Source organism: Otolemur garnettii, unplaced genomic scaffold (assembly GCF_000181295.1).
Source record: "Otolemur garnettii isolate 467f Iridium unplaced genomic scaffold, OtoGar3 scaffold00241, whole genome shotgun sequence".
Classification (NCBI taxonomy): domain Eukaryota; kingdom Metazoa; phylum Chordata; class Mammalia; order Primates; family Galagidae; genus Otolemur; species Otolemur garnettii.
In genome coordinates, this window is record NW_003852636.1 from 595414 (window position 1) to 610819 (window position 15406).

Sequence of the window (15406 nt, forward strand, 5' to 3'; positions counted from 1 at the left end):
TTTTTTTTTTGGTTGCAACCATCATTGTTTTTTGGAGGCCCTGGCTGGATTCGATCCTGCCACCTTAGGTGTATGTGGCTGGCGCCTTAGCCACTTGAGCCACAGGCGCCGAGCCATGATACACCTTTTGCGGGTAAGGCACAATTGTAGGAGGGACTATACCTAACAAATGCAATCAGTATAACCTGGTTTCTTGTACCCTCAATAAATCCCCAACAATAAAAAAGAAATACTGTTTTTGTACCAAGGAGTCATAATTTGGGGTGAAATTTACTGAGCTCTATCAGGAAAAAAAGTTATATGGCTTATTTCTTACACAGTAGAACCTCTATAAGTTGACCACCCAAAAGATTGTAAGAAACTGGGCAACATACGGAGGTGGTCAACCTAAGAAACTAGGCCTACTGTACTCGCAGGTACATGTGTAACATATCCTGTCAGTGAAAATTGGGTCAACTTACTGAGTTGGTCTATGTAGGAAGGTGGTCAATTATGGAGGTTCTACTGTACTTAAAAAAATGTTATGTAGGTAGCGCCTGTAGCTCAAGCAGCTAAGATGCCAGCCACATACACCAGAGGTGGTGGGTTTGAATCCAGCCTGGGCCTGCCAAACAACAAGAAACAACTACAATTAAAAAATAGCCGGGTGTTGTGGCAGGCACCTGTAGTCCCAGCTACTTGGAAAGCTGAGGCAAGAAAATTGCTTGGTTTGCTGTGAGCTGTGATGCTATGGCACTCTACCCAGGGCGGTAGCTTGAGGCTCTGTCTCAAAAAAAAAAAAATGTTATGTATATAGTTGAATTGTTTGCTGGAAGGTTTTTTTTTTTTTTTGAGACAGAGTCTCACTTTCTCACCCTTGACAGAGTGCTGTGACGACATAGCTCACAGCAATCTCAACCTCTTGGCTCAAGTAATTAATTCTCTGTCTCAGCCTCCGAAGTGGCTTGGGACTACAGGCACCTGCCACAACGCCCAGCTGATTTTTAGAGACAGGGTCTCACTCTTACTCAGGCTGGTCTTGAACCCGTGAGCTCAGGCAGTCCACCCACCTTGGCCTCCCATAGTGCTAGAATTACAGGCATGAGCCACTGTGCCTGGCCTTAAAGGCATGGTGGCTCACATCATAGTATACATTATGGCAGTTTTTAAATCTCTGTGGTTATTATCTCAGTCTTTGAGCATGAGTCAATATGAAGATTTCATGCTGAAAAGAAACCAAATATTAGAGGGCAAGAAAATGCCTGTGGCATTTACATTATATACTATTTCATTATATTTCATCTCCTCCAAATTAAATAAGCAGGTGAGAATTATAGTTAACGCCATTGCTTAATGTCTGTATAGCTAACACCTACTTAAACTACTATGTAATACCCTGTAGAAAGACATGGTCCCTACTGTCCTGGAAATGATGCCATCTCTGAGGAATGCTGCAGCTTATTACTGACTTAAATTTTTTTCTCTCTTGACTTTTCTCAGTTTGCAGGCCTTTCAGATATATCTATCTCACAAGATATCCCTGTGGAAGGAGAAATCACCATTCCTGTGAGATCTCAAATTCGGGAATTTGACAGTTCCACATTGAATGAATCTGTTCAGAATACCATCGTAAGTTAGACTAGTTGAGAGAACTTCTGTTTGATATCATGGGACTAAATAACTGATAATACTGTGCAGTATTTTCATTTGGTTCACTGATTTTTTAGTATGTTTTGTTTATTGAAGCTTAAGATTCTCCCCTAGAGAATAATTTGGTATAGCCTATTTGAAGAGCAATTTGGCTATAATAGGTGTTATGAGTCTTAAAATGTTCAAATCTTTTTAAACAAATAATTTTGCATCCCCCAAAATGAAGTGAAAAATACTTTTTGAACATAGAAAAATATCAGAATGCAAAGATATTCATTATAGCATTCTTGTACATGTAATAGAGGAAAGTTGGAAGCAAATTAACAACAGATGGGATATTAGTTAATTATTTAATAAGTTATATTACATCTATGTAGTAGAATGCTAAAAAACTATTAAAAACTATCCTTACAAAGAATTTTTAATGATATAGATAGGTGAAAAAACTAGGACAGAATTATCTCTGTATTTTGAGAGGTTATATTTGCATTAATGAACCTTTCCTCAAATATCTTGCTTTTCTTTCATACCTATCTTCTGGGATTCATTTATCTATGAATTTGGGAATGTTGGAAATTATTTTATATATTACAAGGAATGTGGTATGTAAGGAGCAGGCTGATAGGCCCTTGGGACTTCATCTTGTATGAATTAAATGTCATATACTGTATTTTGCAGAGCAGCTTTTCATAGTGCTGTTACGTTTCCTTAAGTAGCATATTTAGAGGGTTGAACTTCTCTTTTACACAGTTCTCAAAGTTAAAACAGAACTGGTTGATATGGAAAAATGTTAGCTTAAGGAGTTAATAGATGAAGCATATCTACCTCTCTGGTTGGTTTGTAGCGAAGGGGGTTGAACTGGAGTTAGCTCGAAAATTCAGTGAAGAACCAAAATTAGAGTAGAATTAAATGATATTGAAAAAAGAATTACCCAAGTGTCCATCGACCCGTGAATGGATCAATAAATTGTGGTATATGTACATCATGGAATACTATGCAGCCACAAAGAAAGATGGAGACCTTGCCTCCTTCATGTTTACATGGATGGAGTTGGAAAATGTCCTCCTTAGCAAAGTATCTCAAGAATGGAAGAAAAAGTATCCAATGTACTCAACACTATTATGAAACTAATTGTTAGCTATCTTAGGAAAGCTATAATCCAAATGGAGGCCAAGACTATGGGGAAAGGGGGGGGGGAGGATGGGTGAAGAGAATGATATTGTGGGGATCACGCCTATAATTTATCCTCTTAGGGTACATGTGAATTAGTCTAAAGGTTGAATATAAATGTCTTAACACAAAAATTATGAGAAAGTCATGATGGCTATGTTAGCCAGTTGGATGAGAGTTTTCCAAACTGTATATGGAAGCAACATATTGTATCCTATGATAGAATTAATGTACACAATTATGATCTAATAAAAAATAAAATTAAAAAACAGAAAAAAAAAGAAAAAAAGGATTATACAACAGTTTAACAAATCGAAAAGTTGGTTTTTTGAAAAGGTTAAAAAAAAAGCTAAGCCATTGGCCAACTTAACCAAGAAAAAAAAAGAGTTAAATCTCTAATTTCATCAATTAGAAATGGTAAAGACAGAATTACAGCAGACCCCTCAGAAATTCAAGAAATCCTCCATGAATACTGAAAGAAACTTTTTTCTCAGAAATATGAAAATCTGAAGGAAATTGACCAATACTTAGAAGCACGCCACCTTCTAAGACTTAGAACCAAGTGGAAATGTCAAAAGGCCCATATCAAGCTCTGAAATAGCATCAACTATACAACATCTCCCTACAAAGAAAAGCCTGAGACCAGATGGCCTCACGTCAGAATTCTACCAAACTTTTAAAGAAGAGCTAATACCTATACTACTTAACCTTTTTCAAAATACAGAAAAAGACGGAATACTACTCAACACATTCTATGAAGCAAACATCACCCTCACCCCCAAACCAGGAAAAGACCCAGCAAGAAAAGAAAATTATAGACCAATATCGCTAATGAATGTTGATGTGAAAATATTCAACAAGATCCTAACAAACAGAATCTAGCAACGCATCAAACAGATTATACACCATGACTAGGTGGGTTTTATCCTGGGATCTCAAGGCTGGTTCAACATACGCAAATCTATAAACGTAATTCACCACATAAACAAATTAAAAAACAAATACCATATGATCCTCTCAATTGATGCAGAAAAAGCTTTTGACAATATCTAGCATCCATTCATGATTAGAACACTTAAGAAAATTGGCATAGAAGGGACTTTTCTCAAATTGATAGAGGCCATCTACAGCAAACCCATAGCCAATATCGTATTGAATGGAATTAAATTGAAATCATTTTCACTGAGAGCAGGAACCAGGCAAGGTTGCCCATTGTCCCTTATTGCTCTTTAACATTGTAATGGAAGTTTTAGCCATAGCAATTAGGGAGGAAAAGACAATCAAGGGTATTCACATAGGATCAGAAGAGATCAAACTTTCACTCTTTGCAGATAACATGATCGTATACCTGGAAAACACCAGGGACTCTTCTACAAAACTCTTAGAATTGATCAAGGAATACAGCAGCGTCTCAGGTTACAAAATCAACACCCATAAGTCAGTAGCCTTTATATATACCAACAATAATCAAGCTGAAAAAACAGTCAAGAATTTTATTCCATTCACAGTCAAAGAAGATGAAATATTTAGGAGTTTACCTAATGAAGAATGTGAAAGATCTCTACAAAGAGAACTATGAAACTCTAAGAAAAGAAATAGCTGAAAATGCTAACAAATGGAAAAACATACCTTGCTCATGGCTGGGAAAAATTAACATTGTTAAAATGTCTATACTACCTAAAGCAATATATAATTTTAATGCAATTAAATTTAATTTATTACAGTTCCATTGTCATACTTTAAAGATCTCAAAAAATAATACTTCATTTTATATGGAATCAGAAAAAACCTCGAATAGCCAAGACATTACTCAGAAACAAAAACAAAGCAGAAGGAATCATGCTACCAAACATCAAACTATACTATAAATCCATTATGATCAAAACAGTATGGTACTGGCACAAAAACAGAGCTAGATGTATGGGACAGAATAGAGAACCAAGAGATGAACCCAGCTACTTAATTGCTATATGATCTTTGACAAGCCAATTAAAAACATCGAGTGGGGAAAAAATTCCCTATTTAACAAATGGTGCTGGACGAACTGGCTGGCAACCTGCAGAAAACTGAAACTAGACCCACACTTGTCACCACTAACTAAGATAGCCTCTCACTGGATTAAAGCCTTAAATTTAAGACATGAAACTATAAAAACACTAGAAGAAAGTGTAGGGAAAACTCTTGAAGAAATTGGCCTGGGCGAATATTTTATGAGGAGGACCCCCCGGGCAGTTGAAGCAACATCAAAAATATACTACTGGGACCTCCTCAAATTAAAAAGCTTCTGCACCGCCAAGAGCACAGTAAATAAAGCAAGCAGATAGCCCTCAGAATGGGAAAAGATATTTGCTGGTTATGTCTCCGACAAAGGTCTAATAACCAGAATCCACAGAGAACGCAAACGTATTAGCAAGAGGAGAACAAGTGATCCCATCTCAGGGTGGGCAAGAGACTTAAAGAGAAACTTCTCTGAAGAAGACAGACACATGGCCTACTGATATATGAAAAAATGCTCATCATCCCTAATCATCAGAGAAATGCAGATCAAAACTACTTTGAGATATCGTCTAACACCAGTAAGATTGGCCCATATCACAAAGTACCAAAATCACAGATGCTGGCAGGGTTATGGAGAAAAGGGAACACTTCTACACTGCTGGTGGGATTGTAAACTAATATGTCCCTTTTGGAAAGTCATATGGAGAACACTTAGAGAACTAAATATAGATCTGCCTTTTGATCCTATAATTCCTCTGCTAGTTATATATCGTGAAGACCAAAAATCACACTACAATACAGATGACTGTATCAGAATGTTCATTGCAGCCCAATTCACAATTGCTAGGTCATGGAAGAAGCCCAAGTGCCCATCGACCCATGAATGGGTCAATACATTGTGGCGTATGTACACCATGGAATACTATGCAGCCATAAAGAAAGATGGAGACTTTACCTCCTTCATGTTTACATGAATGGAGCTGGAAAATGTTCTTCTCAGCAAAGTATTTCAAGAATGGAAAAAGTATCCAATGTACTCAACCCTATTATGAAACTAATTGTTACCTATCATAGGAAAGCTATAGTCCAATTGTAGTCCAAGAATATGGGGAGAGGGAGGGGAGGGGAGGGGAGAGGATAGGTGAAGGGAAGGTGATTGCGAGGATCACGCCTATGATTTATCCTATAAGGGTACATGTGAATCTTTCTAAATGTTGAATATAAATGTCTTAACACAACAATTGTGAGAATGACATGATGGCTATGTTGGTCAATTGGATGAAAGTATTTCAAATTATATATGGAAACAACACACCGTATCCCATGATAGTATTAATGTGCACAAATATGATTTAATAAAAAAAAAAAGAAAATTCAGTGAAGGTTCCCAGGTGATTGAAATAAAAGAGATTTGGCTTAGCACCCTTAGCACAGTGGTTACGGCACTGGCCACACGCACCGAGGCTGGTGGGTTCAAACCCGGCCTAGGCCAGCTAAACAACAATGACAACTCCAACAACAACAGAAAAAATGGCTAGGCCAGTTGTGGCAGGCACCTGTAGTCCCAGCTATATGGGAGGCTGAGGCAAGAGAATCTCTTAAGCCTAAGAGTTTGTGGTTGCTATGAGCTGTGATGCCATGGTACTTTACTGAGGGTAAAATAGTGAGACTCTGTCTCAATACTAAAAAATAAATAAAAGAGATGTTAGCAAATTAAGTGAGGGGTCTGCCTCACAACCATGATCGTCACAATATAATAAGTTGTTTGTGTTTTTCAGATGCGTGATCTAAAAGCTGTTGGGAAAAAATTCATGCATGTTTTGTACCCAAGGAAAAGTAATACTCTTTTAAGAGATTGTAAGTATATGAGGTTTTTGGAGATTTGCTTCATCTCACTGTACCTTATCATAGTATAAGGTAAAGGCTCTGTAGTAATAAAATGGATATCATTTTTCAGGATAAAAATATGTAAATTAATATTTAAGTGACATTTTTGGAAGAAATTAAAAATTTAGAATGGAAGTTCAGTGGTTGAAAGATTTTACTTCCTATATTGTCCTCATCAATAAATGTAGACTGTATGTCATTACCTGAAAAATGCTATAGTAAACACTTCAAAAAATATTTCTGGAATCTGCTAGGGAAAGGCAAATGTTTGAGTGTTAAATTAGAATAATAGTAAATACCCATTAATGATTAATAAATTAATAGTACCTTTCCTGACATTTCTATTTTTTTTTAAGAAACAGTCTCACTCTTTCCCCCTTGGCAGAGTGCTGTGATGTCACAGCTCACAGCAACCTCTAGCTCTTGGGCTTAGGCAGTTTTCTTGCCTCAGCCTCCCGAGTAGCTGGGACTACAGGTGCCCGTCACAATACCTGGCTATTTTTTTGTTGTTGTTGCTATTTGGCTGGGGCCCGGTTCAAACCCACCACTCTTGGTATATGGGGCCAGCGCCCTACTCACTGAGCCACAGGCACCGCCTAACATTTCTATTTTTTAAACTATCAATTTGCCTGATGATTGTTTTTTGTTTTTTTGAGACAGAGTCCCACTATGTTGCCCTGGGTAGAGTGTCATGGTGTCACAGCTCACAGCAACCTCAATTGGGCTTAAGCGATTCTCTTGCCTCAGCCTCCCAAGTAGCTAGGACTACAGGCACCCACCACAATGCTTAGCTATTTTTTGGTTGTAGTTGTCATTATTGTTTGGCAGGCCTGGGCTGAGTTTGAATCCACCAGCTCCGGTGTATGTGGCTGGCCCCCTAGCCATTGAGCTACAGGCGCCAAGCCTTCTTTGTTATTGTTAAAGGGTTCTATCAAAACAGTACAATAAATTATGGTCTTAGAATTTTTTCTTAAAATTGTTAGGTTTCTTATTTTTCTTTTCTTTTCAAGCTATCTTGGTTTCCTTATTACCTTTTATCAGAAAAATCAAATCAGCTGTTTCAGAATAGTAACAACGATGTCGTACACGAGTATACTTCCTATTTTGGCAGCATTTCAGTTGTAATACAGGGATGTCAAATACAAGGCAGGTATGTTGTCACTCTGTGTGTGGCGGCTGGATGCAGTGGCACAGTCTTTCTTAACAGGGCACTGTGAGTTATAGCTGACATGTGATTTGAAACTGATTTGCTACTACTGGTATACTGGACAAATCTGGGTAGGAATAGTGGTTTCATCACTAGGTGTGTGATCTTGAATAAGACAGCTAATGTTTCTGTGGCTGAAGTTATAGTGGAGATGGTAACATGTATTTCACATGTGAGGAGTAGAGATGATAATGCGTATAAATCACCTGGCACAGCATGCCTACCCATGCACGTACATATTATCTTACATAATCCTTATAACAGCTTTCTGAAATAGGAGTATTTCTATTTTACAGATGAGAAAAATGAGTCCCAGAGAATCTGTGTCTTGTCGGAATCACACAGGCAGGATTAGAACACAGTTTCTAGTTCAGTGCCCTTTCCATGTTACCACTGTTGCTCCATATGTGAATATATCCTTTCCACTCACTGCTACTGTTTGTAGCAAGGTTGCTCCAGTCAAAATGCAGAATCATTGTGTTAGTCAATGTGTTAACTTGTTAATGAATATTAAATCTTAGCTGTGTCATATGTTCAAGTTTATTCCCAAACTTTGTGGGAATAGAGGGATAGACTGGCACAAAGGATGAGCAAGTCATGGCTAGGAATTTGCACTTTTGCCCTACCCTGTTATTATAGCCCTTTGCAAAGTAGCAGGGAAAAAATCTGTGACTTAAGAATAGCTTTAGAAAAACCCCACAATAAGATAGCACTACACACCTATTAGGATGGCTATTGGTAAAAAAATAGACTGAGTGCAGTAGCTCATGCCTATAATCCTGGCACTCTGGGAGGCCAAGGTGGGTGGATTGCTTGTGCTCATGAGTTCAAGACCTGCCTGAACAAGAGCAAGACCCAGACCCTGTCTCTACTAAAGTTGGAAAAATTAGCTGGGTGTCATGGTGGGCATCTGTAATCCCAGCTACTTGGGAGGCTGAGGCAGAATTGCTTGAACCCAGGAGAATGAGGTTGCTGTGAACTATGACGCCATAGCACTCTAACCTGGGGCAATAGAGTGAGACTGTCTCAAAAAAACCCAACCAAACAAAAAAGAAAAAACAGGAAATAAATGTTGGGAGGGTATTGAAAAATTGGAATACTTATTATGCATTGCTAATGAGAATACAAAATGGTACAGTAGCTGTAGAAAACAATATGGCGGATTCTTAAACAATTAAACATAGTTACTATATGATATAGTAATTTCACATTTTTTTTTTAGAGACAGAGTCTCACTTTGTCACCCTCAGTAGAGTGCTGGGGCATCATAGCTCACAGCAACCTCCAACTCTTGGGCTTAAGCAATTCTCTTGCCTCAGCCTCCTAAGTAGCTGGGACTACAGGTGCCTGCCACATTGCTTGGCTATTTTTTTGTTGTTGATTTTGTCATTGTTGTTTAGCAGGCCTCAGGCCAGGTTTGAACCCACCAGCTCTGTGTATGTGGCTGGCTCCGTAGCCACTGAGCTACAGGTGCTGAGCTGTAATTTCACTTTTAGGTATATACCCAGAAGAACTGAAAATGGACTGAAATAGATTATTTGTGCATCCATGTTCATAGCAGCATTATTCACAGTAGCTGAAAGTTGGAAACAGCTCAAATTTCCATTGATGGATGGATAAACAAAATGTGATACATGCCACGGTGTATACCATATATAAATGGAATATTATTCAGCCTGAAGAAGGAATGAGTTACCACATGGATGAAAACATGCTAAGTGAAATGAGCTAGATGCAATAGGACAAATACTCATCCACTTATGATAGATACCTAGAGTAGTCAAATTCATAGAGAAAGAAAGTAGAATTGTGGTACCTAGGGGCTTGTGTGGATGGGAATGGGTGAATTATTTCATGGCTATAGAGTTTCAGTTTGGAAAGATGAAAAATTTCTAGAGATGGATGGATAGTTATGGTTGTACAGCAGTGTGAACGTACTTAATGCCGCTGAACTATATGCTTAGAACTGCTTAAAATGGGGACGGGCTTACACCTGTAATTTTAGTGCTTTGGGAGGCTGAAACAGGAAAATAACTTGAGCCCAGAGGTTTAAGGCCACAGTGAGCTGTGATCAGACTATTGTACTCCTGTCTGAGTGACAAAGTAAGACTCTGTCTCTTAAAAAAAATACATGGTCAAAATGGTAAATAGTATGTTATATATTTTAGAATAACAAAAGAACTAAAAATTATGGATTTTCTATGAATTAAAAATATTTTTCAGTATATTTAAAAAACAGTGTATTAATGTTTGTATAGTCACATATCACTTAACAACAGGGTTACATTCTGAGAAATCCATCATTAGACAATTTTGTTGTGCAGACATCATATTGTGTACTTCAAACTTAGATGATCTAGCCTCCTGTACTCTAGCTAGTTTATGTGGTGTAGCCTATCACTCCTAGCCTATAAGCCTGTACAGCATGTTACTGCACTGAATACTATAGGCATTTGTAACACAATGTTAAGTATTTGTGTATCTAAACATCCAAACATAGAAAATCTACAGTGAAAACAGTATAAAAGATTTAAAAATGGCACACCTATAGAGGGTATTTTTTTGTTTTGTTTTGAGACAGTCTTACTGTGTCACAGCTCATAGCAACCTGAAACTTGGGTTTAAGTGATTTCTCTTGCCTCAGCCTCCCAAGTGGTTGGGACTACAGGTGCCTACCACAACGCCCAGCTATTTTTTGTTGCCATTGTCATTGTTTAGCTGTCCAGGGCTGGGTTCGAACCCGCCAGCCTTGGTATATGTGGCTGGCGCTATAACCACTGTGCTACAGGCATCAAGCTATAGAGGGGATTTATCAGGAATAGAGCTTGTGGGGCTGGAAGATGTTCTGGCTGAGTCTGTGAGTGAGTGGTAAGTGAACATGAAGGCCTTGCCCTAGGACATTACTGTACACTTCCACTACAGTAAATTTATAAAATTTTGGTTTCTTTCTTCAATAATAAATTAATCTTAGCTTACTATAACTTTTTAACTTTTATAAATTTATAAATTAAATTTAAAATTTTATACTTCTTTAATTTTATAAATTTTTAAAAACCGTTTGTTTTGTAATAACATCTAGTATAAAATGCAATTTGTATAGCTATGCAAAAGGTTTTTGTTTTTTGTTTTTGAGACAGAGCCTCAAGCTATCCCCCTGGGTAGAATGCCATGGCATCACAGCTCACAGCAACCTCCAACTCCTGTGCTCAAGCAAGTCTCCTGCCTCAGCCTCCCAAGTAGCTGGGACCACAGGCACCTGCCACAATGCCCGGCAATTTTTTGGTTGCAGCCGTCATTGTTTTTTGGCAGGCCCGGGCTGGATTTGAACCCGCCACTTTAGGTGTATGTGGCTGGTGCCTTAGCCACTTGAGCCACAGGCGCCAAGGCAGATTTTTTTTTGAATCAGGGTCTCAGTTTGTTGCCCTTGGTAGAGTTCTCTGGCATCATAGCTCACAGCAACTTCACTCTTAGGTTCAAAGAGAATCTTTTGCATCAGCATCCCGAGTAGCTAGGACTACAGGTAGCTGCTACAATGCCCAGCTAGAGGTTTTTCTATTTTTAGTAGAGACAGAGTCTTGCTCTTGTTCAGGTTGGTCTCGGCCTCTCAAAGTGCAAGGATTACAAGCATGAGCCACTGAGCCTGGCCTACTCAACAATTTTTTTTTTCTTTTTTGAGGTAGAGTCTCATAATGTCACTCTCAGTAGAGTGTCGTGACATCATAGCTCACAGCAACCTCAAACTCTTAGACTTAAGTGATTCTCTTGCCTCAGCCTCCAAAGTAGCTGGAACTACAGGTACCTGCCACAATGCCTGGCTATTTTTTGGTTGTAGTTGTCCTTGTTTGGCAGTCCTGGGCTGGGTTCAAACCCACCAGCTCCAGTGTTATGTGGCTGGCACCCTAGCTTGTGAGCTACAGGTGCTGAGCCCTCAACAACTTTTGATTGAGGGCCCCTGTTAGCTAGAGCTGATGTTGTCAGAACCTTTTATGATTTTCAGAAAGCTTTCATGTTATGTGGTAAAGTTTAGCCTTATGAAATTACCAATATTGGGCTCTGTTTCATGTAGATAAGAGTAGCCACTCCATATTAGTTCAGCGTAATAGTTAAAGAGAACCAGTGGGACAGAGTGGCAAGAACTTTGGACTAAGGATCAGAAGACCTAGGTTCTGAGGCTACCTCTACATATAAACTTGGGTAAATTGCTAGGTGCAGTGGCTCACACCTGTAATTCTAGCAGCTCAGCAGGGTGAGGCAGGAGGATTACTTGAGGCCAGGAGTTTGAGACCAACCTGGGCAATATAAGCATGATTATACTTACCTTGTCTAAAATAGTCTCATATTGGTAAAGTGTCTTGGCTGTAGTCTTTTTCTGAGGGTATAGGGTAGGGCACCTCTGTCTTCTAACTGCTTGTCTGTTAGTATTTATTTATTTTTTTTAAGATAACTTCTGTCACCCTTGGTAGAGTGTCATGGCATCATAGCTCATGGCAACCTCAAACTCTTGGGCTAAAGAGATCCTCTTGCCTCATCCTTCTGAGTAGCTGGGGCTATAGGCATGCACCATCATGCCTGGCCTGTCCATTGGTATTTACTTACAGCATGCTGGAATTGTGGCTTAGTAGATGGAGAGAAAGGTGATTTAAAAGATGGATATGTGAAGAAGAGCATTTAGTATTAGGGAGCAGGGAGGGCAAGTAGTAGGATAGAAGATGTAGGAAGGCTTGGCAGACAAAGAGAGCCTTGACGTTTGAATTCTAAGAGTGAGAGATGTAGATAATGGAATAAATGTAGAAAATATTATATGTTTGCTTTTTAGTCATCTTCCATTTTTCTTGCCTTATAGGGGATTTGTGGGGCCCTTTGATCCTTTGTGTGACACTTGCATTGTAAGTACTTAACATCTTTGTCATTTGAGCTAAACTAGACTTTTTTTTGGATTTTCAAAATTGAGGGGAATGTTGATTGACTTTTTCATTAGGATTTCTATGACATATTGTACTTTAAAAGGCAAGTAGCTTTCCAGATCAATTAAAAAACAATGGAATTAGAGATGTTGAAATTATGTTCACCTTTATTTACCAATGATTTCTTAGTCTGTTTTAGACATATCTATTCAACAGTTATTCTTATGTACTTCCCCATCATTAATGTAAGTCACTTATATTATTTATAAAGTGTCCTGTGTTTGCAGATATAATTTTCTTTATTACTGAAAATATGAATGAGAAGGAGAATACATTAGAAGTGTTTCAAAGTGCTGTGTTTTCCCATATTCATCATATATAAACTGGAAAACAGAAGAAGAAAAGGAAGGTTTCATTGGAGAAGGGACTATAGTCATTGATAGAGTGGAAAAAATACTATAGAATTCAGTTCTAGATTCTTATCCTGACCCTGCTATCAAACTACTAACCAAAGTTTGTATAATGATTTTCCCAGTTCACAGAAAACTTTAATATACTTCTTATTTTACCCTCATAATAAGAATTCAATATTATTTTTCTTTTTTGACAAATAAGCTCAGATTCAAAAAGGTGCAGTGATAGACTTGGGATTCAGCCTCAGGTTTCTTGACTACCTGTTTTGTACTTCTGTGATTATTACATATATCTTCCCAACTAGCCACTCTGGGTCCATATCGATAGATGGTGAAGGTCCTTTTCTTTTTTTTTTGAGACAGAGTCTCAAGCCATCACCCTGGGTAGAGTGCTGTGGCGTTACATCCCACAGCAACCTCAAAATATTGGGCTTAAGAGATTCTCTTGCCTCAGCCTCCCAAGTAGCTGGGACTACAGGCACCCGCCACAATACCCAGCTATTTTTTGGTTGTAGTTGTCATTGTTGTTTCACAGATGCAGGCTGGATTCAAACCCACCAGCTCTGGTGTACGTGGCTGGTGCCCTAGCCACTGAGCTACAGGTGCCAAGCTAAGTGAGGGCCCTTTCTAGACCTAAGCATTTATGGTTTGAAATTCAACAAGTTTATTACTGACTTTTCTACTAATTTTTAATTTAATTGAGCATATATTAATTCAAGTATAAAAGTGTTATGTCTTATGCCCTTAATAACCATATCAAACAAGTAGGCCAGTGCCTTGATAGAAGGGTTTATATTAGAAGCTCTGAGCATATAATTTATTTAGTTTTGAAAGGTTAGTCATATAGATTATGTATTTTAACTCCACCAATTTGTAGAGAAAACTGGATTGTCAAGGTATCAACTGGCATATCTGGTGACAGGATTAGGATTAGTATCAGGGTTTCCTGCCTTCCAGGCTACTTAATATTCTTTTCATCAGAGCATGCTGAAGCAATAGGGATTCTGGACAATAAGTGATGAGTGCAGGCAAATTCTTTGTATGTGATTTTCAGGACTTGGAATATACACAGCCATCGAAGACAAAAGCTGCATGTATTGGCAGGCAGCATAGCAGGGCAAGACTTACTGTGTCAATTCTCTGTACTGTGTATTGAGAGGTTGTAAGTTTGCTATTATTTATTATTTTTCTAAGAAAACTAACACCAAGTCCCAAGTATTCTAAGTCCAAAATTCAAGACAGGTTATGTTTATAAAATTTTACACAAACAGTATTTATGTGACTTTTCAACGATTCAAATTCAAAGTGAAGTCCTTTGGTAATAATCCCTGTATTTTGAGTTTTTAAAAATATCTACAACTAAATATGCTTATAAACTTTTTATTTTATTTTACTTATTTTTTTAGACACCATTTCACTTGTCACCCTTGGTAGAATATTGTGGTGTCATAGCTCACAGCAACCTCCAACTCCTAGGCTTAAGTAATTCTCTTGCCTCAGCTTCTCAAGTAGCTGGGACTACAGGCTCCCGCCACAGTGCCTGGCTATTTTTTTTAGAGACAAGGTCTTGCTCTGGCTTAGGCTGGTCTCGAATCTGTGAAGCTCAGGCAGTCCACCCTCCTTACCCTTGCAAGTGCTGGGATTACAGGTGTGAGTGACCTGCCTAAACTTTTCATTTTTAAATATGTGAACTAAAACCTTAATCAAAGAATTACAAATCTAAACAACCATGGTATGCATATACCATGGAATACTATTCAGCCATTAAAAAGGTGGAGACTTTACATCTTTTGTATTAACCTAGAGTTATTGAGGTGGAACACATTCTTCTTAGTAAAGCATCACAAGAATGGAGAAGCAAGAATCCAGTGTATTCAATTCTAATTCAAAGGCAGTAGATCATCTAATACAAGATGGAGGATATGGGAATGAGGGGGGAGAGGGGGAATAGAAGGGGATGGGGGGTCACGATGTATGGCACACCTCTTGGGGGTGGGACACAATTATAAGAGGGACTTTACCTAATGAATTCAATCAGTGTAACCTAATTCTTTGTACCCTCAATGAATCCCAAATAATAATAAAAAAAGAACTGTAGGGTGGCGCCTGCGGCTCAATGAGTAGGGTGCTGGCTCCATATACCAAGGGTGGTGGGTTCGAACTCAGCCCTGGCCAAACTGCAAAAAAAAAAAAAAAAA

At 38.4% G+C, this 15406-nt stretch overlaps 1 protein-coding gene across 2 annotated transcripts in view; it reads left to right on the top strand.

Moving 5' to 3' along the window:
* YIPF6 (Yip1 domain family member 6) overlaps nucleotides 1-15406 on the top strand; it is a 47516-nt gene that overhangs the window by 25304 nt on the left and 6806 nt on the right. For both annotated transcript variants that reach the window (XM_003802233.2, XM_023508299.1), the window contains exons 2-4: nucleotides 1480-1608; nucleotides 6576-6654; nucleotides 12735-12777. In XM_003802233.2, coding sequence (XP_003802281.1) covers nucleotides 1480-1608; nucleotides 6576-6654; nucleotides 12735-12777 — 251 coding nt within the window. The remainder of the gene's footprint in view (nucleotides 1-1479; nucleotides 1609-6575; nucleotides 6655-12734; nucleotides 12778-15406) is intronic.